This window comes from Stegostoma tigrinum, chromosome 46, assembly GCF_030684315.1.
Source record: "Stegostoma tigrinum isolate sSteTig4 chromosome 46, sSteTig4.hap1, whole genome shotgun sequence".
In the NCBI taxonomy this organism is placed as follows: Eukaryota; Metazoa; Chordata; class Chondrichthyes; order Orectolobiformes; family Stegostomatidae; genus Stegostoma; species Stegostoma tigrinum.
The window spans coordinates 4519814-4546960 of record NC_081399.1 but is presented as its reverse complement, the minus strand read 5'-3'; the positions used below and the strand labels follow the sequence as shown (position 1 = coordinate 4546960).

Genomic DNA, 27147 nt, shown 5'->3' with positions numbered 1-27147 from the left:
CTATTAGACAAAACAGCTCTGGAGCCAATGGGGTCATGTCAAACACAGGCAAACATGCCCCTGTGACACTCCTCCCACCACTGATTGACTGAGACTGAAGAATCAATACTCCTCAATGACGAACATCAACTTGACAAAGGATGAAGGACAGTCAGGGTGCAGAGTCTATTTATTCATAGAATGTGAATGTCGTTGGCTGAGCCAAATTTTATTGCCATCCTTAATTGCCCCAGAGGGCTGGTATGAGTCAATCACATTGCTGTCAGTCTGAATTACACAAAGGCCAGATCTGGTAAGGGTGGCAGATATCCCATTCACTAAAGGGCTTGAAAGAACAGATTGGCATTTCCTTCAACAGTTAATTGCCATCAATTCAGACTTTCATTTAAATTTAATTGAAATTCCACCATCTACCCATGGAAGGGCATCCCAGAACATCGCCTGGGTCTCTGGGTTAATAATTTCGCTGATCATTGCTTCCCCTGAATCAGGTGTTTCAGTATCAATCATTGATAGTGGATCAATGTTATTCATACTGACCCAAACTGGTCTGCAGCAAGTGTCAAAGAATCATGCAAGAGGGAAAAATACAATTTGAATTGACCCACAGGAACGAGCCTGTCACACACGCATATGGTCACGACAGCAGTGATTGAAGAGATACTGGCACAGTCCTTTTAAAGTCACTGTGTTGAAAATCTAGTGATAGTGAACCTATCTTTCTCATACCTGGTTTGGTATGTGATATACCTGGTGAATGTGTCTGTTGGTAGTTCAGGTGTCACACTGAGGTGTGATCCATTTTGGAGGATCAAATGCAAGAGAAAACGATGCAATTAATAGCAGGAGGTTTACAAGAATGATCCTGGGACAGGGGGACTGTCATAAGTGGTGCGGGGTTGTGTAGTATAAACAGCAGGATAAATGGGGCAGCACACAATTGGGGTAACCATGAGTTGCTGCTGTACACTATCAGTTGCATAGTTGCACCATACCATTACCACTAAAACAGAGGCACCAGCTCCAGTTGAATAAGGCAACATATTCCCACTATTTTGAGAAATGAATAACAGGGGATAATTAGACAAAGCTTCAGAACGGTAGACTCCACAAATATCCCCGAATTCAACAATGTAGAATTATCAAGTTCAAAAGGCAACATTTGGCATTTGTATCCATCTTCAATCAGAGTTGTCCAGTGGATGATCTACCTCGGCCATCATAGAGGTTCCCAGCATCACAGCCACCATTTTCCAGTCAATACAAGTTACTCCACGATCAGGGTCGACTGATGGCACAGATTACTGCAAAGTTGATGAACTCCGGTAAAATTGTAGCAGTTGTAATGAATAGTCGCGCTCCAGAATGGGCTGCCAGTCAAGCTATTCAAGGCTGTTGCATCTCTGATATTTACCTGGAAATATGGTCCGTCACTCAAGTACGTCCTATACACAAAATGGAGAACTTTGCTGATGATAACACAAGCTATAGCACTATTCATGACTCACATATTAGAGCAGCACATGTTCATCTCAGAATCATAGAATCTCTGCAGTGTGGAAGCTGGCCTTTCAGCCCATCGAGTCCAAACTGACCCTGAGAAGAGCGTCCCATCCAGATACAACAGCCTTATCCCTGCATTTCCCATAGTTAATCCACCCAGCTTGCACATCCCTGTACTCTATGCAAAGTTTAGCATGGCCAATCCACCTAACCTGTATATCTTTCCACTGTGGAAGGACACTGAAGCGCTGGGAGGAAACTCACACAGACATGATGAGAATTTGGAAACTCCTCACCAACAGTGGCCTGAGAATGGAATTGAACCCAGGTCGCTGGAGCTGTCAGGCAGCAATGCATTTGCAATATGACCTGGGCAACAGCAAGGCTTTGGCTGCAATACAAAATACAGTATTTGTGCAAGGCAAGTGCCGATGAACTTTTCGAACAAGAGTGAAGCTAGTGTCCTTGACTTCCAAACCAGGTACAAGAAAGATATCTTCACTATCACTAGATTTTCAACACGAGGATCTTAAAACATTTAATGACCCACAAACCTGCTCAATTATTCCTAACCCGACTTTACAAACAAAACATGTTGGGCACCAAGTTGAGAATTGAAACAAAATTTAACAATTTAGAATTAAAATATAACTTCAATACAGTACAGATAATCTACAAGGCAATTTAATTAATACTTACAATCTAAACACAATCTTCTTTGAATGTAGGCACCCCACACTCTGACAAATACAGACAGACACAGTTCAGGAATTTCAACAATGAATACCTAGCCTTCATGAAGTCCATGAACAACAGATTGTTTTAGAAGTATACAGGACTCTGTATCTTACTTGGATTCCAAAGTCATCAGTCAATGCAAACAGCTCATGCATGTCTATGGAGAATTCTATTTATTTGATGCAGACTGGAGTTCTTTTTTTCAGAATTTTCAACAAGTTCATAATTGGGAAATAACTAGAGAGAGCTAAACCAAAAATAATCAGTTTCCCAGTCTAGCAGCTGCTAAAGCAAAATCTGCCTCATTCCAAAAAATAAAAGACCAGGCAGAGCCAATTCACTCTGCATTTCCTCTTTTCTCTTTCATTGTCAATATTGCCTGCTGTTGGCTGGCCATGCTCCTTTGGTTAACCATTTCAATGTCCAACCAGCTGCCAGTCTCTGAGCATAACGACATTTCTGTGCTAAATTATCCAAGGTTGTGACTTGTCCCGCCTGAACATACATTCTCAAGCAGTGCATTCCAGGAGTCTGCCTCCCTCGAGATGGAAAGAATTTTCCTCATCCCCTTTTAACTTAAGCGTCCCACCTCAAAATGTAGCTCCTCACTTTGAGTAGTGATGGCCTGCTGGAGTTATTGCTGGACTGTTAATCCAAAGACCCAGGTAACATTCTTAGGAGTGGGGCTCAAAACCCTCTACAGCACATGGTGGAATTTGAATTCAGTAAAAATATCTATTAAGAATCTAATGATGGCCATGAATTCACTATCGATTGTCATGGGGATAAAAGAGACCATCTGGTTCGCCAATGCCCTGTAGCAGAGGAAGCTGCCATCTTTACTTGGGTCTGGCTTACATGTGACTCCACAACCAGAGCAACATGGTTGACTCGGGATAATAAACATCACCTCGCCATCAAAGCCCTCATTCTGTTAATTAAAAGATGACACTTTAGCTCGTGTTTATTCAGGGTGTTAACAGTTTTTGATACTTACGAAAGACTGAAGGAAAATGTTTGCTGGTGCAGAAGCATAGGGAACTAAATTATTCACAGACTGAAGATCATTGCCAACGGTAGCATGAAACAAACTGCAGACGATTGCCAATAATAGCAAAAGGCAAAATATGGTTGCATAACAAATTGTCGTGATCAGGAATATGTGACAGGAGAGTGGTTAAAGCAATTTCACTCGTAAACTTGAAAAGAAATTCAATGAACACTTGATAACCGGGGGAGAGCAGGCATGGTTTGATTGTTTCATTACCCTATGTTTTGAATCAACCTGTTCAAAGATGTGATTCTGCACTTCTGGAATCGATAGACATAGAGCCCGGCCTTCCAGATTTAGGGGTAGGAGCATGAACGTCGCACCAAAAGGGAGCCCAACCTATTATTTCCCCAAAAGTCTACAGCAAGCATTACAGGATGGATGGTCTCATTTAGTACTACATCACCCAGCCATTCTACTTCACCCCAACTGTGTCACATGCTCCTTTTTTGTATTGTTTCAGGTCATCTAGACGAATTGATTGTTAGATCCCTGAAGTGCTTCGCAAGATCAACAGGATAGTGAAAAGCGACATTCACACATCCCGGGGAGAAAAAACCATTAGTCCAGCAAAAGAAACCCAGAAAAAGAGGCAATGCATGCTTTAATTTGGGTTGTGCTACTTTCTCTGGATGTGGACTGTAAGTATTCCAAATTGCGTTGGGAGCAACGCGAAAGTTATGGTTTTCGATAGTGTAGTACAGTAATTGTAACGGGGCCAGCCCCAGATGGACTTCGTAGAATATGTACCCCTCGTTTGGAGCTGTTAAGCTGGGATCCCTGGTTGACATATGAAAAGGGGAGTGTCAGAGATGCTGACAGTCTGGTAACTGACACTGTGTGAGACAATACTAAAGCCAATGGTTGTACATGCATAAATAACTGGTGGCATGGTGATGGGTGCTGTGGAGTTGATTCAGAAAGCCAGTTCAGCTTCTCCAGCTGCTCAAGGGAAATATAATGAAAAGGCATTTCACATGAAAACGTCTCATGGGAAAGGGCTGGGCCAATCAGACTGAAAGTTGTGTTACTTGGCAACAGAGCTCACATATCAGATTTTTCTGATTGATTGTATAGGATAGGAATGGCCCATCAGGCTGCCTGTGCTGGAGGTATTGAACAGTTCTAGCCTGCACTCTCTGAAGATTAGAAAAATGAGAGGGGATCCAATTGATACATATAAGATGGTGAAGGGGATTGACAAAGTGGACCAAGAGAGGGTGTTTCCTCATATGCAACAATCTACAACGGGCGGTCATAGATTTCGGATAAATGGTAACCGATTTAAAACAAAGATGAGGGGACATTAGAGATGACAAGGTGTGAGACTGGATGAACACAGCAGGCCAAGCAGCATCAGAGGAGCAGGGAGGCGACCTTTCGGGCTTAGACCCTGCTTCAGAATTTTCTTTTCCTAACTCTTCCTCATTTCAGTCTTAAATTCTTGTCCCTTTATTCTCGGACTACATCCTCTGGTCCTAGAGCCCCCAATGAAGTGAAACACCCTCTCAGCATTTCCTCTGTTAAGCTTCTTAAGAACGTAATATATTAAATCAAATCACCTCTCCTTCTTCTAAACTCCAAAGAGTAAAGTTTTAGCCTGATTAAACTTTGCTCATAGGGCTATCCCTGTAATACCAGAAAGCTCCCCACTGAACATTCTCTGAACTGCCTCCAATGAAGCAAATCTGCTCTCAGTACTTCAGACGTGGTCTCATCAACACCTTTTACAGTTACAGTAAGACCTGGCTTCCCTACTCTTATAACCAGTAGCATATTCTGTTCGTGTTTGTTGGACGTTTTCAACATCCTCAATGCTTTGCTTTATTACAATCTGAAATATTTACTCAGGGACTGCGTAATTACATAGGATTTAAAATTTGGTGCCGAAAAGATGCGGAACCCTGAAACCTCGGATTGAACATCTGTGGCTCTACTTGAGCTATCCAGGCTTTCCAAAATCACACCTCAAAGTCTGACATAAAATGTTTAAAAATTAACACTGAAGCAGCACATTCCTATCTTCATTATATCTGTATACTTTCTATATGAGGGCTGTGTATCTGGTCACCAAGTCTCATTCTTCCCACACAAACGCAAATTACAAGTCTTTGCAAGCAGAAAAAGTCTTACTTATGTATCAGGTACAAACTAAAGTCCACCTGTTAAAATTACTTCTCTTTTACTGTACTCTGCTTCTGACTCCCCTATAACTTTATCCTTTCATTTCTACTTCTACCTGCCCCCTCCGTCACCCCAACCTGTTGTCAGCATCAAACTTTGTGATGAGCATATGTGTCAAGAAATGGAAATCTGCTACTATGATGTGTCACTGGACTCGAAACGTTAACTGTGTTCTCTTCCCACAGAAGCTGCCAGGCTTGCTGAGTTTCTCCAGCAAGTTCTGTTTTTGTTTCAGATCTCCATCCTCCGCACATCTTTCTATTTTGAGGGTATTGTTTAATTGCTTCATCTATGTTTCTTCTCTTCCTAATACTTGCATAATCCTCTTTCGATAGTTGATGTTGACAATGTTTTCACCGACCTTTCAGTTACTGTTATTCCATTCACAACTATTTGGTCTGCAATAAAGACCTTCTACTCTGTTTCTCCTGCTCATTTTGTGAATGACATTAAATTCATCTTTGCTGATAGCTAGTCCTTCTTCCCATTGAAATGGATTCATCTGCACATTCTCCCTGTGTCTGCACAAGTTTCCTTTGGCTGCTCCCACAGTCCAAAACCCATGCAGGTTAGTTGGATTGCCCATGCTGAAATTGCTCCACAGTGTCAGTAATGAGCAGGCTGTATGGTTAATGCAGAATTGTGGGTGGGTCTTGCCAATATGTTGTTCGGATGGCTAGTACAGAATCAATGGGCCCAATAGCCCTTTTCTGCACTGTTTTCTGCACTGTACAGATTCTACGACTCTATGATTTGCTCAAAGTAATTCAAAATTTTGTATAAATCCTTCTATGTCTGTCCTAAAGCATTTTCTAATCCATAAAATAAAACATCAGCGTTTCGAGATGTCCACCTAACAGAATGATTTCAGACCTAGATAATCTCTTTGGTGCCCTCATCCCAAATTGAGTCTTTGAGCTCAGGTATGTCGTGCATTTAGATTCAAAGCTATTTCATTTTACTTTGGTAAGAGTAATCTTCAGCAAAACCTCTTGAATGCCATTGAAAATGTCTCCATATACAAAATGCCCTATTAGTTATTTTAGTGGAGCATGTAGTTAAATAAATTGATTTCATTAGTCACAGACACTCTTCACAAACCCATGCTGACCATCATCGAGAGTTTACATATTCTGTACCTGATGATATATTCTAACTTCACATCCAGTCTCCGATTGGCAAATGAATTGTGACTGACAAACCTTATTGTCTTCCAAAGTGCGCAAATGATGTCCATTTACTCCATTTTTTTTTGGGAATGACATGCGTCAAGACAAAGGATGAACGTTCCACCATATGCCTGGTTTGTGCCTGAGACATTAGACAGATTTCAGGCGAGCAGATTCTGAGTTGATGGTCTTGTTATTACTGAACAGTGGATCTATCCACCTATCTCACTACCTATGTTTGAATCCTGACCACAGTAAATTCTGGAATTTGAAATCAATTTGCAAAAAAAAACCTTGAGTCTAATGATGACTATGGTTCATTGTTAGGGAAAGCCTAACTTACTCAGTAATGCCCTGTTAGGAAAAGGAACTGCCATCCATACCTAATGTGACTCCAGACCCACAGCAATGTAATTGACTTTTAACTGCTCTCTGGCAGATTGGGAATTTGCAATAAATGTTGGCCCAGCCAATCACGCTCTCATTCAGTGAATGAACAGAAGGTGAATTACAATAGCGGAACTCCCAGCATCTGATTTACTTCTGTACCCACAGTATGTCTTTTTCAAGGGTTATTGACAGAGTAGGATTCAGTGAATATCACAGTGATGGACTGGAAGCGACCATTCATAGGTGACATTTGGCTCATGAAGTCTGCACTGAGCACTAACATGTAACCCAGCATGGGGTTTTTAACAATAGCCAACACACATAACCTGCACATTTTTGGATTGAGCCAGAAGTCACAGGATAACAAGGTGTGGGGCTGGATCAACACAGCAGGCCAAGCAGCATCTTAGGAGCACAAATGTTGACGTTTCAGGCCTAGACCCTTCATCAGAAAAGGGGGATGGGGAGAGGATTCTGAAATAAATAGGGAGAGAGGGGGAGGTAGACCGAAGATGGATAGAGGAGAAGATAGGTGGAGAGGAGAGTATGGGTGGGGTGGAAGGGAGGGCATAGGTCAGTCTGGGGAGGATGGACAGGTCAAGGGGGCAGATGAGGTTAGTAGGTAGGAAATGGAGGTGCGGCTTGAGGTGGGAGGAGGAGATAGGTGAGAGGAAGAACAGGTTAGGGAGGCAAGGACGAGCTGGGCTGGTTTTGGGATGCAGTGGGGGGAGGGGAGATTTTGAAGCTGGTGAAATCCACATTGATACCATTGGGCTGCAGGGTTCCCAAGCGGAATATGAGTTGCTGTTCCTGCAACCAACGGGTGGCATCATTATGTCACAGGACTCTAGAGTTACGTGAAATCACAAGTATTCAGAGCGGTGCCCCTTTATTACTTCATTTGATTTCAAATAAACCTGTTGTCAGGTGACTTTTGACTTTCGTCCAAAACCAGTACCTCCACATCTTTAGACTGTCGGAGAAAACGGAAGCGCCCAATAGAAACCCACACAGGCATGGAGAACATAAAAATCTCCACGCAGAGAAACAGCCAAAGCTGGAATTGAACCGGCACCCCACCATCTTTGGAAGCAGCAGTGTGAATCATGTCACCACTGCCCCATTTGGTCCAGCATCTGTAGCTCCTACTATCTCTGAAACAATTTTAACCCCACTGCAAAGCCTAAGGGCACTTCTGAAGAAGGGTCAAGGCCCGAAACGTCAGCTTCCCTGCTCCTCTGATGCTGCTTGGCCTGTTGTGTTCATCCAGCTCCACACCTTGTTATCACTGACAGGAAAAAGAAGCAGGAATTGGTTACCACATGGGCTGGGGGGGCAGGGGGTTATGGCAGTGTTGGGGGGGATTTTCATGGATTTGAAGGGGAATTGCATAATCAGAATAAGGAAAAGGGGAGACAGTACATGCTGATTGGAAGAGGAAAATGTTGGTGATCGGATCCCAAATCAGCAGCGCATTTCCTGATGAAGGGCCTAGGCCCAAAATGCCAGCTTTTGTTCTCCTGAGATGCTGCTGGGCCTGCTGTGTTCATCCAGCTCCACACTTTGTTATGTTGGATTCTCCAGCGTCTGCAGTTCCTATTATCTCAGTATCACATACAGGTCTGCTTCTGTGTTAGGCTTTGTATGATTTATTTAAATGTTATTTTATAATAATATATATTTTATAATAATATGATAAATAATTATGTTTATAATAATAATATTTAAATATTATTCTGTTGCACGATAATAAATACTTGAAGTTTTTATTTCGGTATTCTTCCTTTGCTTGGCAGACAAAAGGCAGGTCGGTAAATGAGTCAGAATTTAATTAAATGATTTATTTAATACGTTAGTTACCAATACTTAATTTGAAACATACATTCATGACGACATTTCCTTCTCACTTCATCTAACAGCTTCAACTTTAACTTTACCGAACTTCATTCAACTTCACTTCAGCTTACTTTATGCAATCCACACTTAACCCTACATTTGACTTGGATCAAATGGATTCGGGCGAAGTGGTCAACTTTGTTCTCCACATAGGCCCTGCGTCATATAAGGTAGAATGCACCTGGTCGAGAGACACCATGATCTAGAAGCACAGAAGGGGTTAATAATTATAGCTGCATTATAGAAACCGGGAGTAAACAACTCGCAGAATGATAAACAAATACTTGCGGTGAAACAACTACAAAAAGAGGCCAAAAATGTGCCAAAAGACATATTTTTAGCCCACCACCACCCAATGCACCTCCAGCCCCACCTACCAGTGACGATGTGAAGCTGCAGCCATATGGCTCATGGGAGCTCGTACAGAACAATGACTGGGATATCGATGTGGAACGGACCAAATATGAACATCACGATGATGGTGATCACTGGCCAGGCCCGTACGGATGTGGGGAGGGCCCAAAAGGGACCCGGTGTCTGTTCAGTTAGGAAGCAGGAGGGTGGTGGCGAGGGATAGGAAGGGACACAGCTAAACACTGTCAGTGGTGCATGCAATGTGCCCAAACAGAGCTTGGACAACCCTGTAAACTAAAAATGGGAAGACAGCAGTGGCCAAAGGGTCCCTGGGAAATAGTACAGATGGACTTTCTAGGACCATTACCTCAGAGCCAGGGGAAAACTATACTGTCTGGTAATAATCGACCAATTCACAAGATGCGTAGAAGCCTACCCAACTCAGGACTGCACTGCCGAGACTGTGGCCTGCCTTTCAGCCACTGAAATAATACCCTGACGAGGCGTCCCTCAGCAATTAGACTCAGACCAGGGAACACATTTTACTGGGAAATGTATTAAAGAAGCTTGTAAAACTTGGGAGTCGCTCAGAGATTCCACATACCCTACCATCCCCAGAGCTCAGGATTAGTCTAAAGAACCAACAGAGCCCTGAGGTTAGCCCTTACTAAGGCCTGTGACGGCAAGAGTAATAGATGGACAATGGTATTACCCACAATTCTGATGTCTATGAGGACATCAGCACACTGGGTGACTGGACTTACCCCTTTTGAGTTAATGACAGGACGGGCTATGAAACAACCCCAAGATCTGATCATGGGAGAAGCAGAGCTAAACAATACTAAAGAAAAAAATCTCTGGAATTACATGAGAGAGTTATGTGAAAACCGAGACAATGTTAGAGAGCAAGCTCGCATTTGACAGCAAGTACATGCCTGGGAGCAAAACTTCCAGGACATGGCAACACCTCCCATTAAAAACCAGGAGACCGGGTCCTGGTAAAGATCATCGTTGCCAAATGAGCATTAACCCCTAAATGGTCAGGACCACATGAGGTAATTATAACAGAGAGAATTGGGATCCTTGCAAATAAAGCTGACATAAGGAAGTGGCACCAGCGCTCACAACTGAAAATGTATTATGGAAGCTAAATTATAACCAATGTATTAATACCACTACTTGGGAATAGGTCTTGTATGGTGATGATTGCACAGTGCCTCATATGCTTCATCTTATTGATATAAACTTGTTGCCTTGGAAAAATCCTACGTAAGCAAAGAAGATGTGAAGAAATGGGGCCCGTCTTGGAACGAGTCAAATACCCAAGACCACGAGGGCACAGTGCAAGAGCAGCCCAGGTGATAAGATACAATGAGTGTCCCATGGTGAAGGTGGCTTTGGGCCAAAGTGGAGGACCAAAGGAACCCCTTCACCACCACCCAGCCACAAATCCCAATGACACTACACACAAACACATACTCAGGGTGTCCTAGGGGGAAGGATGGAAGATGAAGACGCCACCCCAGTAATTAAAACTCAAAGACCGCTCCTTTCTGACCCAGAACCCAGGACTTGACGGTTAGTCACCACAGGATAGGGGATTGTGGAATATTTGCATGTTGACGCTGTCTCATTTAGGCTGAGCAGAAATGAGTTAAGATAATACATGGCTCGGAGCATGAAGTGGAGAAACTCTAGCTTTATGAGACAGTAGATATTGCTGTAACTGCAAACTACCTTTCTCTAGCCTGAGAAGTCACGTAGGACAGATGGCAAAAAGCTTGGGCTCGCAGCATCTGTACACTCCTATCTACACCGCATTACACTTCAATTAACGTATATCTGGTTGCCTAAGTGGCCTTATCTTGCTAAAACACAGAACAATGGCAGTGTATTTGGTTTAATCAGAGCCTCCCTGGCCGTCCTGTGAGATTGCGTCTTGGAGATCTCTCTGCTGTAGTTGCTTGCTAGCTTGAATAGAGACAGGCTACTATTGAAGCAAGCTTCACTTACTCATGGTGTGTCTTTAGAGTTTGAAAGGACTCCCAACAATGGCACTTGCCTTATTTTGTCAACTTGGAATCTGCGGGTTGAAACATACTGGCTCCATTTTAACTGAGGTGAGAGTTTAAACTAGCGTAAACAAATTTCCCAGCAAGAGCAATCATAGACTCCCTACCGTGCGGAAGCTGGCCGTTGAGCACACGCCGGCCCTCCGAAGAGCATCCCATCTAGATCCACCCTTTACCCTACCCCAACATTTCCCATGACTGAGCGACCGAGCCTGCACATCTTTCAACTGCGGGAGTGGAGCCAACGCTTATACGTGGAGAACGCGCAAACAGTCTTCTGAGAGTGGGATTGAATCCGGGTTCCTGGTGCCCGTCTTTAAATAACTGCCCCTCACCATGATTGGAGTATTTACACAGAATAGAAACCATTTGTGCTGCTGGTCACTGACCACAATTCATTCACTGTGTGCAGCATTTCTAGCCTATGGCCTGTTCTTATAGCCATTGTGTTAATGTGGTAAGCCATGTTCAGTTACCCAGGATATTTTATTTTCCTTTAATCATTCATTCATTCACGGGCATTGCTGGCTGGGCTGAATTTGTGCCCATGTCTAATTGCCCAGAGAGCAGTTAAGAGTCAACTATGTTGGACTCTCATGTAGGCCAGATCAGGTAAGGATGGGTTTTTCCTGACAATCAAAAATGAATTCATGTTCATCATTGATTCTTAATTCTAGACATTTATTGAACTCAAATTCCACTATCTGCCAATTCGGACCTAGGTACCCCCAAACAAAATCTAGATCTCTGGATTAAAAGTCCAGTTATAATATCACTAGGCCCTTGGCCCCCCTGATGAAATTTGAAAGGCTAATTCATTTTTTTTCCACAGGTGAGATAGCTGTTGCTTTGAGACCAGGAGACAAATACATCCACCTGGACATGGCAGACAGCTCTGCTGCTTATATCTTTACCTAGACCAGAGAGGCTGACCAGGCAGCAATTAGTTACATAAGAAAGGAGTGGAAGAGGATGCCACAAATCCTGAAAGCCTGGGACAAGGCAAACAGCACCCTGGGCAGCAACTGTGTAATTCCACGGGGATTACAAAGGGAGCATTTGGTGGCAATTCACGCTTACACCCAACCGTCTGCTTTGTTCAAGGAGTTCAATGCGGCAACCAGGAAGTATGGAGTGAGTGACGAAATTTACGAGCGGAATTTCGCTTTCAAAAGCTTCCACTACCTCTTCTCGGTCGCCCTGGATAAGTTAAAAGGAAAGAAATTGCAGACCTATCGGGGAAGTGAGAAGACATTCTGGGCCAGGGAAGGGAAAAGTGTGCGGTTCGGACAATTTGCTTCATCATCCTTGGATTTGATGGTAGCCAAACGATTCATGAAGAACATTCAAGGTGAAAACACGTTGTTTGAGATCAAAACCAAATTGGGAGTAAGTGTCAGCCAATACTCCTACATAAAGAATGAGGACGAGGTCATCATTCCTCCAACAGAGGTGTTTAATGTCAAGTACAAGCGATGCTCAGAAGAGCCGGGGAATAAAAAATGGGTGACGTTTGGGCTGCAGGCTGTGGGATGTCAGGGCATTGCGGTGACGGTGGAAAAAACCAATGAAGGTTCGTTGAAAGTGAGAAGAGGACGTGGAAAATGCCCCTCTTATTGCAAGTGCTCTCTGGGCTGAGAGCAACTTGAACCTGAAATCAAGAAACTCACATTGCTGACTCACACCAACAATAGTCGCTTACAATTAACAATTCATGCTTGACAAAATATTCCTGCTTGCTTTGTAACTGCTAATAAATGCTGCATCATTGATAATTCATCATGATAATTGTTCATTTTTATTCATTCACAGGTTATGGTCATTCATTGTTGATAGTAATTCGTTGTTCTGAATCAACCACATTGCTGTGGGTTTGGAGTCACATGTAGGCCAGACCAGGTAAGGATGGCAGTTTCCTTCCCAAAAAGACATCAGTGAACCAGATGGAAATTCCCAGACAATCAGCAATTGTTTCATGGTCATCGTCAGTCTTTTGCTTAAAACATTTTTCAATCAACCTGCTCAGAGATTTTATTACACATCATTGGAAATTGTGGGACAGGAACCCAGACTTCCTGGCTCAGAGGGTTGGACACTACTACAGTGCCCCAAAAGTCCTATTATTAGAGCCTCTTCTCCTTTTTATTTCTTATTCCGTGTGCGCTTTACAGTGAGACGAAAATGAAGGTGCCTTTGTGAATAATGTTCATTAGTTACTTTTTCCACTGTCACTAAAATATCCATGTGCCTACTTCAATATTTGTAAGCTATGCATGTTAAGGCCATTGTTAGATTTTTTTAGTTACAAATTTTTATTGAATTCACATTCCACCATCTGCTGTGGTCAGATTCCAACACAGGTCTCCCGAGTATGGCCCATATCCCTGGATTAATAGTCGAGCAATAATACCACAAGACCAGTGCTTATCCTGTGCCAATCCTGTGTTTAATAATCAGGTAGCTAAAATCCCCTGTGCCAAATTTGCTCTGTTGTGGCAGTGCTCCTACCTCTGGCAAATGTAAGCTAGGTTCCAAATCTGCCAATTCCCGAGGTGCAGCATAGCGTCCCTGAACTGGTTGGTTACAAGAGCATAAGGAAGACGGTGTTCAGCCATTCAATGCTATCCTGCCATTCAACACCCTCATGGCCGATCTTACCTTGGCCTCAACTCCACTTTGCATCACCCTTTAACCCATTTCCATTTAGACTATCTCCGTAACAAGAGCAGGATAATATCAATGTGGCCGCATGGTTCTTGTGTTCAAGGCCTCACTTCTCTTTCTGCCATCCTTAGCTGCCCCTGTACATCAGTTTCATTTTATTCGAAAGAGTTTGTGAGCCTTCCCTCCATTAAGAGCTAGCCGATGATGAATAATTTTTTTTTAAAGGCCAAGGCAAATAGATTCCTCTTGACCCAGAGGATAAATGATTATGGGGGGATATGAAAGAATACAGAGTTGAGGTTAAAATTGGATGAGTCATGATATTATTGATAGATTTACTCTTGTTCATTATCCCTGAGTGTGTCACCACCTGACCCTATCTATCCTGGCATCTGGTATTCCTATCCTTTCCCAGTATATGTGAACACTTATCACAGTATATTTCTCTCTACGTATTGTGTGCTGTAACAATGATAGCCTGTCCTTGTCCTAGGCATTTCCTAAACTGCTCTTGTTTCAGTCATCATCTCTTCCTTATATTTCTTGAATCTATCTATCCCGTTTAACCACAAGTGTTTTCATACATGTCATTAATAACATGCATACCTTTGAATCTAGATATCTGTCAGCCGAGCCTCAGAATTTGAATCAGGTCCAGGATTCAACCTTTGTTTGGGCAAGGCTTCGTGGACGGGTGATGGCCTAGGCCTATATTTCTAGAGATTTTGGTTCAAATTTCTTCATCCTTAACTGTGGAAATGCAGCCGATTGAATCGATACTATACTGCCTGAAGAGCAGCTCATCCCATTAGCCTTATATTAACCATGGTTAATCCATCTCCCTTGGTATGAAGGGACAATTTAGCATGGCCAATCCACCTAAACCACACATCTTTTATTAGATTCCCTACAGTGTGCAAACAGGCCCTTCAGCCCAACAAGTCCACACCATCCCTTGGAGCATCCCATCCCCTTATAACCGACACAGCCCTGAACACTATGGGCAACCATAGCATGGCCAATCCACCTAACCTGCACATACTTGACTGTGGGAGAAAGCCAGAACACCCAAAGAAAACCCACGCAGACACGGGGAGAACATGCAAACTCCATAGAGACAGTAACGCAAAGGTAGAATGGAACCTGAGTCCCTGGTATTGTAAGGCAACAGTGCTAACCACTGAACCATAACAGATGGTTAAACCTAAACTCAACAAAAATTTGGTAATCAATGTTGAATGATGAAGCCATTGTTGATGGCTGGGGAAATGATCCTACCTGGTTCACCAATGTTCTTTACGAAAGAAAACATGCCACTTTTACTTTGTATAGCCTACATGTGGCTCTAAGATGGTTGACTTTGAATTGCCTACTGGACAGCCAAAGGCGGCAATAAATGTCAGCCAAGCCAGCGATGTCCGTATCTTGTAGAAGAACATTTTTAAGAAATCCATCTTCTCATGATCAGGCAAGAGAAGTGAGAATGAGTAAAGTTCTACAGAATGGGATATGGAGAGATATAAAAAGGAGGAGAGCACAAGATACAGGTAGAAAAGACAGAGGCAGCCAAACAGAGTTGGAGTAAATGCTAAATGCTGTGAATACTAGAAATCTATAACAAATACACAAAGGCAGGAGAAACTCAACAGGGTCTTGCAACATCCATGGAGAAAGAGAGAAAGAGTTAACAGCTTTGCTCCAGGATGAATCTTCCTCCAAGTTTTAAGATGAAAGAGGTAGAAGCACAGGAAGGAAGGCAGTGAAAGAATGAAAGTGACAGAGAATGAGAGAAAGGAATAGATGAACAGGCAGAGGGTGACGGAGGGGAGAGGGAATCAGTGAGAAAGAGAGGTGCAAAGTGACAGGTAGAGACTGGGACAGAAAATGGGAGAGGCTGTGTAAGAGAGAGGAAGAAAGAGATGGAGAGAGAGAAGAAAAGCGACAGAGTTGCTCAAAATCTCAACAGAAACACCGGAAGAGGGGAATAACAGAGAGAGAGAGAGAGAAAGTGCACAGTTAAGACATGTACAATGCAACTCGCAGTGGGAAGGTCAAAATGGAGAATATGCAAAATTGAATGTAATCATGTCATCGATCCACAGTTAGAACTTGATCAAACAACATTGGGAATGCACTTTTAGTCTTCAAACTTTGAGGTAGATTGCTTTATTTGGAAACGACAGTGATAGAGTTATGTATTTTAGAAGAAAAGGTAAGCAATAATTCCATCATTCTGACCTTTATGTTTGTTTGATTTGGGCATGATGACTAGAATTTGCATAAGTAGTAGAGATGCACAGCTAATTCCTTCTTATCAGCGCATCGCTTATAGGATCATGTCCTACAGTGGTTCTGAGCAGGAACTCATAACTCATGGCTAAGAGTTATCTCTAGGTCTGGCTTGTTGCAACGTTCCTTGGGCAAGTGAACAATTTTTCTGAATTTATTCTGAATGCGTTTACACAGAAGTAGATTTGACACATTATATTCCAGTTTTCCATCTCGTGAGAAATAAACTTTAAATTGATTTAATTTTGGCTTTGTAGTGCTTCGCTCTTTATGATTCAAATGGGTTCCTCTCATAGATTTTGATAAAATACAGCCATGTATAAGTATGTGAACATGCATCACAGCTTAAGCAAGTATACTAGGTGCATCATTTCTCATGGCCTGGAGGAAACGCTTTATCACATTTATGTTGAATGCTTTTGTTTAAGTCTTTAGAGTTTGGAAGGAGCTGTTCGTCGAGTTCGGTTGAAATTCAGACTTCAGCTCCTGTGGAGGGTTAGGCAACTCAGAGGGCCTTCTCGTAGTATACTGTTAGGCTGAAAGCACTTAACGTGTTATTTTAGGTCTGATCAAATGATCAATTACAAGAAAGCAAGTGCTCTTTGATAGGAAGCAAATGTATTAGCTTAAAATACTTAGTAGTTATTAGAGACTTACACAAACTAAAGAGTCAATTTATTAGTTTAACCTACATAGTATAATCTATTTCAGATATGTTCAAACTAATGAGTGAATCTATAAGCTTTAACTATTTTAGAAGTTTCTATGATACGATTCAAATGCAGAACATTGCCTGGGACCCTGGATTAATACTACTATGTGATAACATTACTCGGCCATTGTATCTTCAATATGCAATCTAACGTTCCTTTCCCTAAATATTGTATGATAGTTAAGGTCTTGAGGCCTAATGCAGGACTTCAGGACAAAGCTGTTTCAGTTCACATGGCAGAGTTCATGTTTGATCATTTATTGGGTGGAGGAGGATTTGGGAAGACAGACCAATGAGAAGGAGTCCGACTATTCAAAATCAACGACAAAGCACACCGTGAACTTTTACTTCACTTATGGGTGGGGCATGGGTGTAGCTGGCCGAGCCAGCATTTATTGCCTTTTTCTAGGTGCTCTTGAGAAAGTGGTGGAGAGCTGACTTCTTGAACTGCTGCAGTTGCTATGCCACAGGTGCAGCCATAATGCCATGACAAAGAGAAGACCACGATTTTGCTCCAGCAACAGTGAGGGAGTGGCAGTATATTTCAAAATGAATACATTGAGATGCTTAGATGGAAACTAACTGATGGTAGTTCTCCCACATATCTGCTTCACATGTCCTTCTCAATGAAAGAACATCTCGGAGTGGATCACTATCTATAGCGGCAAAATCATTTTGACTGCATTTTCTATCTTTTTTGAAACTGATAGATGTTGCTCACAAGCTGTATACCTAATGTGAAATGGATAGTGTAAATTTTAACACAGTCACAGCTGTATTGAGACACTTAAGAATGAAATTGCTGCAAGGTGTCAGATCACATTTTATCATTATCTCTGCTCTTCCCAAGTGGAAAATATTCATAATCTGTGGTTAATAATGCTATACATCAATTATAATGTTGGGATGGCGTGGGAGAAAAAACAAAGCAATTTACGCTCCTCCAGAAGATCAGTGTTGGGTGGGAGAGCGAACAAGAGGCAATTATAAACTTCCAGAAGATCAGTGAGTGGTGGCAGAGAGAGGTGAGAACTTACAACCCCTCCAGAAAATCTTGAGTTAGATGATTGTGCTCAATACACGGGTTCAGATAAAATTAGGTTTGAAAAAGCTTGCATGTCTTGTTTGTTTTTGTGGTAACTTTTCACTGTTTTCAACGCCATACATTGCACACCATTGCTTTACATTTCCTGGCCCTTTGTTTCACCATTATATAACTTTGTGTACTCAGAAATGTGTTCTGTTTCTCACACACCACAATCAAATTGAGGAGAAAACACTCCAATTGCGATGGTAACAGCCTGAATTTGAAGTTGAGCTAGATGGTAGAAGGAGCATAATATGTTAAGACACAATAGAAACACCCACTTTCGTGTGACTTCCGACTTTTCCCCTCTTGTGTTTAAACTGGTGCAACGATACCCTGTGCTGTCCGGCCCACGCCACTGTGCACTCACCAGATTTTTTTGTGTGGGATCCCTTCTCTCCCACTAATGGCCAAACCTGACCTCATGATCTGGATGTGCCAATGTTGGACTGGGGTGGACAGCATCAGAAGTATTTCTACACTAAGTTGTAGCCCAGCAGGTCTATTTGTAATCACAAGCTTTCAGAGCGTAGCCTTTTCGTCAAGTGAAATGAGAGAACAGCACACAGAGCACCACAATTATGGGCAGAGAGATCAAGCGCAGTCAAAAGATAAAAGAAGGGGTGGACGCTAGGAAGTTGTTTCCGTTAGGTGGGGAGACTGGGACCCGTGGGCGCAGCCTTAAAATTAGAGGGGGTAAATTTAAAACTGAAATGAGACGACGTTTCTTCAGCCAGAAAGTGGTGGGCTTGTGGAATTCATTGCCACGGAGTGCAGTGGAGGCCGGGACGTTGGATGCCTTCAAGGCAGACATCGACAAATTCTTGATCTCAGAAGGAATCAAGGACTACGGGGAGAGTGCAGGGAAGTGGAGTTGAAATGCCCATCAGCCATGATTTAAATGGCGGAGTGGACTTGATGGGCCGAATGGCCTTACTTCCACTCCTATGCCTTATGGTCTTATGGTCTTATAATACCAATGGGGTGAATGGACTGTCGATTAATACGTCTCTGCAGGTGAACTAAAGTGTTAACAGGTGTCAGTGTCGAGCAAAGGAATGATTTATAATCCAATTAAATGCGATAGAGTTAATTCTCAAACAAATAAAAATATGGTGGTGCTGGAGACAAACCTAATGAAAATTTGTAATGACTGATAAAGCAATCACAATAACTATAATGACAGGTAATGAATTGCATGCCGAAGGTTTGACCAAAGTGATAAGTAATCCACAACTATACAAAATAATTAGCTAGAGCGACCTTAACAAATTTATCAACGTGATGGTGTCAAAGCAGGACTATAATTGAGACGTCAGTCACCGCCCTGCCTCTTCGGCCTCGATCAGACCTCCAGTCCCTGTCTATTGGTCAGACCCGCAGTCAATCATTGCCCCGCCACTTGCTATTGGCCCGATCTGCAGTCGTCGTCGCCCAGCTCCTTCTCCATTGGTCATGCGGTCAGTGAATCCCGCAATTCGTCGCTAATCGTCATCCGGGATGCAGTCCCTCTCTATTGGTCAAGCCTTCAGTCAATCACCCAGCACACGCCCCGCCGCTTTGGTCGGACCTGGATAGGTCTCTACTCGCCATCCTCTTTATTGGTCGCACGAACAGTCAGTCAGTATCTTGTGTCCTTGTTATTGCTCATACCTGCAGTCAGACACAAACTCTCTCTCCTATGTATATGTTATATCTTGGTTAGATCTGCAATCTGTCACCACACTGCTCCAGTATCCATCAGTTTCATTCTTCTCTGGTCGGTGCATGACATGAGTTTCTTCAATTTATACCATTCAAGGATTCGATTATACAAATTCTGAAATTATATTTGAAACTCAGATACATGCTGATGAGTTTGAGTTGCTGAACAAGCATATCCATTTACGCAACGACTCACTTCAAGTTGAGACAGAAATTCAAGAATGCGCTGAAAACTCCAGTGGCATAATTTATACAATGAAATAATGCACTCAACATCTGTGGGTGACCCGACTGTGCTGCAGTGTTTAGAGAATGTGTATTTCAAATTCATAACTGACCACGATTTGAGGAGAAGTCCGCCAATGGCGAAGGTGTCATGGTAGTTGCATCAGATATTACTGTGCTGCGATGCAAATACAATGTTAGGTGGCAGGTCCAGTTGAGCTTCAGTTCAATGTAGGCCCAAGATTTTGGTCGTTGGGCATTTACTGATGGTAACACAGTTGCATGTGAAAGAGTGTTTGTTGGATCGCAACTTGTTGGAGATTTCATTGGCTGGCATTTGTGTGAAAGTAAAAGATGTGTGTCAGAATGTTGGCTGAAGTGTTATGCTTTATCTGGCAGAAGTGGTTAAACAAATTTGGATTGTTTTCACCAGCGTACTGTGCACTGAGCTGCGACCTGTTCGAAATGTACACAAAAATGAGGTCCAGGGATAGGATTGATAGTAGTAATCTTTTTCATGGGATGGAATTAGGGAATATTAGTGGGCATGGGTTTAAGATGAAAGGAGGAAATTTTCAAGAAGTTGTGCAAAGCAGTTATTTACAGACAGGGTGGAAGATGCCTGGACTGCCAGGGGAGCTGGGAGAAGCAGGTATGATAACAAACTTTTAAGTGGAATTTCAACAGATATATGCACAGGTTAAAAACACGAGGAGACAGAAGGCATAAGTTTGTAATGGCATCATGGTGGGCAGAGGGGTTGTTACTATACTGTACTGTCCTGAGATCTGTGTTTCTGAGAAGAATTGGGGAGTTAGTGCTTAAATGTGTTCAGGGCTGAATTAGATAGACTCTTGATAGGCATGGCTTTTGGCAGAGACTAGAAACAGAATCTGTTGAACTGTGGAGCAGGTTGGATTCACAGAATCGCCTCATCCTGCTCCTATTTTCTGTGCTCCTGTGTTTCTTTATCTGGATTGGTAGAAAAATGAGAAGACTTCTTCAAAACGCTGTCAAAACCCTCAGAGACCAACCTTAGCCTGCTGCCTGCGTTTGGGTCAGTGAGCGAGAAAAGGGATGTAGTGACTGCAGAGATTTACAAAGATGAAACAGGTAGATAGGTCAGATTTTTTTTTCATTTACTGGGTAAGAATGTCACTGGCTTGGCCAAAATCTATATCCATCTGTAATAAGAAGTTGATGGGGCCTACCTTCAAAATATCTACAGTGGATTTGTGAGTAGGTTGAGCCACAATGTCGATAGGATGGTACGTCCAGGAATTTGGTCCAGCAATCAAGCACTGCCCCCATTTCTGCCATTTTAGTGAAGGACCATCTTTGATGAAATAGTTGGGCATTGAATACTACCTTGAGGAACTGAATGGAGATGTCCTTGAGCTGAGATACCTGTACTCCAACAACCAGTTCAATACGACATCAACTAGTAGACTTTTTTTCACATATTTCCCACTTACTTGCCTTTTGTGAGGACACATAGAGTCATACTAAATGGTAGCAGACCCGTTGGTCCAACTAGGCCATGGTGAACTAAGCAAAACAAAGCAAAACTAGGCCAAACAAAACTGTTCCCACTTGCCTGCGTTGGCCCATATTCTTCCAAAGCTTTCCTCTTCAGGCACTCATCCAAATGGTTTTGAAATGTTGTAACTCTACCTACATCCACCAATTCCACTGGCAGTTCATTCTGCATAAGAACTGTTGTATTTGTATTAAAAGCTTCCCTTGAGTCCTTTTTAAATCTCAGGCCTAACGCAGTAGACTCAAAACAGTGAACTTGCCTAGAAGTTGCAGAATATTACATTCCATCACATTTCGCTTATCCCTTTTCAGTGTCCCCTCTGCCCAGTATATTTAGACCACACAACTATTTTCATACTATCGTCACACATCAGTGTCAAAAGCTTTCAGCACTCACTCTTCTACGTTAACTGTTGGGGAAAGAATTTAAGTGTAGTAATGCGTGTTACTTGCACAGCAGAAAGATGAAGACCACATAATCATGCGTGATGTGGCTGGGCAAAATGCATTCGAGAAGTCAGAATACCGGCAATCACTTCCAGTACCTGAAAGTACCTCTCACGAAACTGCAGAGGTACTCCAATTGCAAAGGCATAGAGAGCGGCGATGTGAAAGGGACTTCAAAACAGGGATTTGAATGTTGGATCTCATACTGCATTTGGTGCTTAACCAATTCAGTTAACCAGACGCTTGCGTGTAAAATGTCTGTCAATCATCCTTTCTCGCTTCGAACTCCACAACTCAAACACAAACTTATCTTCCATTCTGCACCAATGACACACTTTGTTTCTGCATGGTTCTTTGAAGATTGGCTTACAGAAAGTGAAAAGTAAATCTGGGTCAGCGCAATGCTACTTAAATGATGACGAAAACATAATTTCGAATTCTTCCCAAAACCTCTGAATCCTCACTCAAGTTCTATCCTTCATCTCTGATTAGTCCCTACTTTTTCCCCCTTATATATCATTTTGCTCTTTGTATACTGCTAAAACATTGAGCCATAGACTGTGCAGCATGGAAGCAGAAAATTTGGTCCACCTCAGCAATGCTGACCAGATATGCCAAATTAATGTAGTCTCATTTGTCAGCACTTGGCACGTCCTTCTAAACCCTTCCTATTCATATTCCCAACCAGATGCGTTTTAAACGTTGCAATTGTATCAGCCTCCTCCACTTCCTCTGGCATCTTTGCGTTTTACCTTTATCTTGCAGTAATTTCTATGCCCTGTTTTTCATTTGCCCTTCAGCAGTTCTGGCGGACCACCTTCACCAAACTATTTCACAGTTTCATAATCTGTAGTAATTGTGATCACTATCCTCGATATGGTCTCCTACTGTCACGTTAACCACTTTACCATTTTCATTTCCCAAACCCCTACACCCAGAATTGCATCGCCTCTCGTCAGGCTCGTCACAGTATTGTTAAAAAAAAGGTAAGACTTTCCTGGTCAAAGCACACGCAGTTTCAGCGTTCCTTCAGTCGTTTGAAATCTGGTTGCTGAGAGCACACGTGAACATCGACTTGAACCGTAGACCACAGTGTAAAAGCCCCATGCTCCACCGACTCAGGAGTCCTGGATCGGGTCTTAGCCTGCAAAGAAATTAACATCCCCAGAAGCAGAACTGGAACAATAAATTTGTGTAAATTTTGTTTTGTTTTTCTTTCTTCAGTATTTACGCTGCTCAGGCTGCTTCTATTACACAGTCGTTTTCACACATTACCCTCAACTCCATGACAAACACGATCACAGCTCACTAATCTACAAAGCCTATGGAAGGAATTGCAACATATGTTTTATTTGAACAGTAAGGATGTTGAGAATAACATTGTTACAGAGATAGTAGGAGCTGCCAATGCTGGAGAAGCTGAGATAACACGGCGTGAAGTTGGATGAACACAGCAGGCCAAGCAGCATCAGAGGAGCCGGAAAAGTTTTTTTTCTGAAGAAGGGTCTCTACCCGAAACGTCAAACTTTCCTGCTCTTCTGATGCTGCTTGGCCTGCTGTGTTCATCCAGCTCCATACCGTGTTATCTGAGAATAACATTATTGTGTCTGTTGGGTATGGACACTTTTTTTCACGCAATGATTATATTGACATCACAGATGAGTACTTTAAAGAGACCAGCCTGAACTGATCGTTTACGAACTGTGTGAGTTACACCATCTCGGACAATGTTAATTGAAATGCAGCGCCCCAAAAGGATCCTGAACTCTGGAGGGTCCGATGGATATTCTGATACGCTACCAACTGTATGATCCAGACTCTCTCCTGCGGTGTGGTATGTTGACACTCACCGGCGAAAAGAGGATATTGCATTCGTCTGCTTTTGCATTTACTAATTTCTCCCATACATCCTCCTCACCGCTGCTCCAACCTCCACAATGCGTTCACAATTGTACTTCACATGCATGAAATCTTCACCCATCCAGTGCCAATTACATATTCTTTCAAGCTTTCTTTGTGAAGTTATTTTGAAGGTTGAATTCGTCCCATTTCATCTGTATCTTCACACAAGTTCCCTTCTTCATCTCTGGTCGGCCTACTGTTTTTCCTTGACTACCCTGTTGCTTTTTGAGCAATTGCAAAATGATTTAGGGTTTTTTGTCGTGTTTTATGCATTCCCTTCCACTGATTGCCATCTTTCTGTTCAATCGCAACTCCTCTACACTATCTGCAGCTGTGGGTTAATAGGTCCATTCTGAGGATCTTTGGATTATTTCTACATTACATCTTGTACATAGTACACAGCGTTTCTGATCTGACTATTACCGAAGTGGGAGTGGATGTTTTGTGCATGTCGTGCCACTCAAGTGGGTCGCTTTATCCCAGATGCAATTGATCTATTCGAGTGTTGTTAGAGCTATGCCCATCCAAGCAAGTGGAGAGTATTCTGTCACACTCTTGAATTGTGCCTTGTAGGTGGTGGGCAGACTTTGTGGAATCAACAGGTGAGTTACCCACCTCAGTATACCCAGCCTTTAGTCTGTTCATGGGGACAGTGTATTTATCTGGCATATCCAGTTGAATTTCTGATCAATGGTAGGCCCAGGAGATTCTCGTTGGGCAGCCACTGATACCAAGGGACTTAGAATTGATAGAAACATCATACAATTTTCCTAAATCTACATCAAACCTTGATGGGACCTGCCTTCGCCGGCTGCATGCTCTTCTGATCACAAAAGGTTTTGTAGAGGCAATGAAGTGAGTGGAGAGATTTGTAAGGGTAAAACAGGCAAGTCAGTAAGATATTCAAGACAAACATAGATGTTAAGTTGTGACAATGCCATTCCTATTTTTGGAAGGGACATGTCTGCTTTGTGAGCCCAGGATCACACTTCATAGTATGCTCAAAACTGACTTATCCTTTCGTTATCCTGTCCAGGCATCCTCTACCAAATCACCTCTCAGTTTTGTGAAAGTTTCTTTCCCTGAGTTATAAGCTTCAGCGTCTCACTTACCTCTGTCATTTTGCAAAATAATACTTAACCTAAACAAACGATTGCTACATTCCCTGATATGCTCCCTCGCTATAATTTAACACCTAAATTTTATTCATTCTTGGAAGGTGAGCTTTGCTGACTGGCCATCACCTGTTGCCGATTCCTAGTTTCCTTCTTGTCAAGCTGTAGTCCATGTGCTGGAAGAAGACTAATAACGCCCTTAGCTCGGGAACTCCAAAAGTTTGAAACAGTAACAATGGTGGAAGGCAATAAATACCTGAGGCAGTTTGTTGACAGCCTTGGAGTTGTACCAGTGGGTAATGATGTTTCCACATATCAGTTGTTCTAATCCTTCCTGGTGGGTTTTTTTGAGGTTTTGCAAGGGTGCATTTCGAGGATGTGATAACGGGAACTGCAGATGCTGGAGAATCCAAGATAATAAAATGTGAGGCTGGATGAACACAGCAGGCCAAGCAGCATCTCAGGAGCACAAAAGCTGACGTTTCGGGCCTAGACCCTTCATCAGAGAGGGGGATGGGGAGAGGGAACTGGAATAAATAGGGAGAGAGGGGGACGTGGACCGAAGATGGAGAGAAAAGAAGATAGGTGGACAGGAGAGTATAGGTGGGGAGGCAGGGAGGGGATAGGTCAGTCCAGGGAAGACGGACAGGTCAAGGAGGTGGGATGAGGTTAGTAGGTAGGAGATGGAGGTGCGGCTTGGGGTCGGAGGAAGGGATGGGTGAGAGGAAGAACAGGTTAGGGAGGCAGAGACAGGTTGGGCTGGTTTTGGGATGCAGTGGGTGGAGGGGAAGAGCTGGGCTGGTTGTGTGGTGCAGTGGGGGGAGGGGACGAACTGGGCTGGTTTTGGGATGCGGTGGGGGAAGGGGAGATTTTGAAGCTTGTGAAGTCCACATTGATACCATTGGGCTGCAGGGTTCCCAAGCGGAATATGGGTTGCTGTTCCTGCAACCTTCGGGTGGCATCATTGTGGCAGTGCAGGAGGCCCATGATGGACATGTCATCTAAAGAATGGGAGGGGTGTGGAAATGGTTTGCGACTGGGAGGTGCAGTTGTTTATTGCGAACTGAATGGAGGTGTTCTGCAAAGCAGTCCCCAAGCCTCCGCTTCGTTGCCCCAATGTAGAGGAAGCCACACCGGGTACAATGGATACAGTACACCACATTGGCAGATGTGCAGGTGAACCTCTGCTTAATATGGAAAGTCATCTTGGGGCCTGAGATAGGGGTGAGGGAGGAGGTGTGGGGGCAAGTGTAGCATTTCCTGTGGTTGCAGGGGAAGGTGCCGGGTGTGGTGGGGTTGGAGGGCAGTGTGGAGCGAACAAGGGAGTCACGGAGAGAGTGGTCTCTCCGGAAAGCAGACAAGGGTGGGGATGGAAAAATGTCTTGGGTGGTGGGGTCAGATTGTAGATGGCGGAAGTGTCAGAGGATGATGCATTGTATCCGGAGGTTGGTGGGGTGGTGTGTGAGAACGAGGGGGATTCTCTTTGGGCGGTTGTGGCGGGGGTGGGGTGTGAGGGATGTGTTGCGGGAAATGCGGGAGACACGGTCAAGGGTGTTCTCGACCACTGTGGGGGGAAAGTTGCGGTCCTTGAAGAACTTGGACATCTGGGGTGTGCGGGAGTGGAATGCCTCATCGTGGGAGCAGATGCGGTGGAGGCGGAGGAATTGGGAATAGGGGATGGAATTTTCCCCCACCGCATCCAAAAACCAGCCCAGTTCGTCCCCTCCCCCCTCTGCGCCACACAACCAGCCCAGCTCTTCCCCTTCACCCACTGCATCCCAAAACCAGCCCAACCTGTCTCTGCCTCCCTAACCTGTTCTTCCTCTCACCCATCCCTTCCTCACACCCCAAGCAGCACCTCCATTTCCTACCTACTATCCTCATCCCACCTCCTTGACCTGTCCGTCTTCCCTGGACTGACCTATCCCCTCACTACCTCCCCACCTATACTCTCCTCTCTACCTATCTTCTTTTCTCTCCATCTTCGGTCCGCCTCCCCCTCTCTCCCTATTTATTCCAGAACCCTCACCCCATCCCCCTCTCTGATGAAGGGTCTAGGCCCAAAACGTCAGCTTTTGTGCTCCTGAGATGCTGCTGGGCCTGTTG

General features: G+C 43.4%; 1 protein-coding gene across 1 annotated transcript in view; it reads left to right on the top strand.

The window, feature by feature from the left end:
- The window catches only part of LOC125449627 (NAD(P)(+)--arginine ADP-ribosyltransferase 2-like), a 39752-nt gene extending 26253 nt beyond the window's left edge, over window positions 1-13499 (top strand). The window contains exons 4-5 of the mRNA XM_048525474.2: window positions 3756-3933; window positions 12462-13499. Of these exons, the coding sequence (XP_048381431.1) occupies window positions 3925-3933; window positions 12462-12995 (543 nt within the window). The 5' untranslated portion in view covers window positions 3756-3924 and the 3' untranslated portion in view covers window positions 12996-13499. The remainder of the gene's footprint in view (window positions 1-3755; window positions 3934-12461) is intronic.
- The last annotated feature ends 13648 nt before the right edge of the window (window positions 13500-27147 follow it).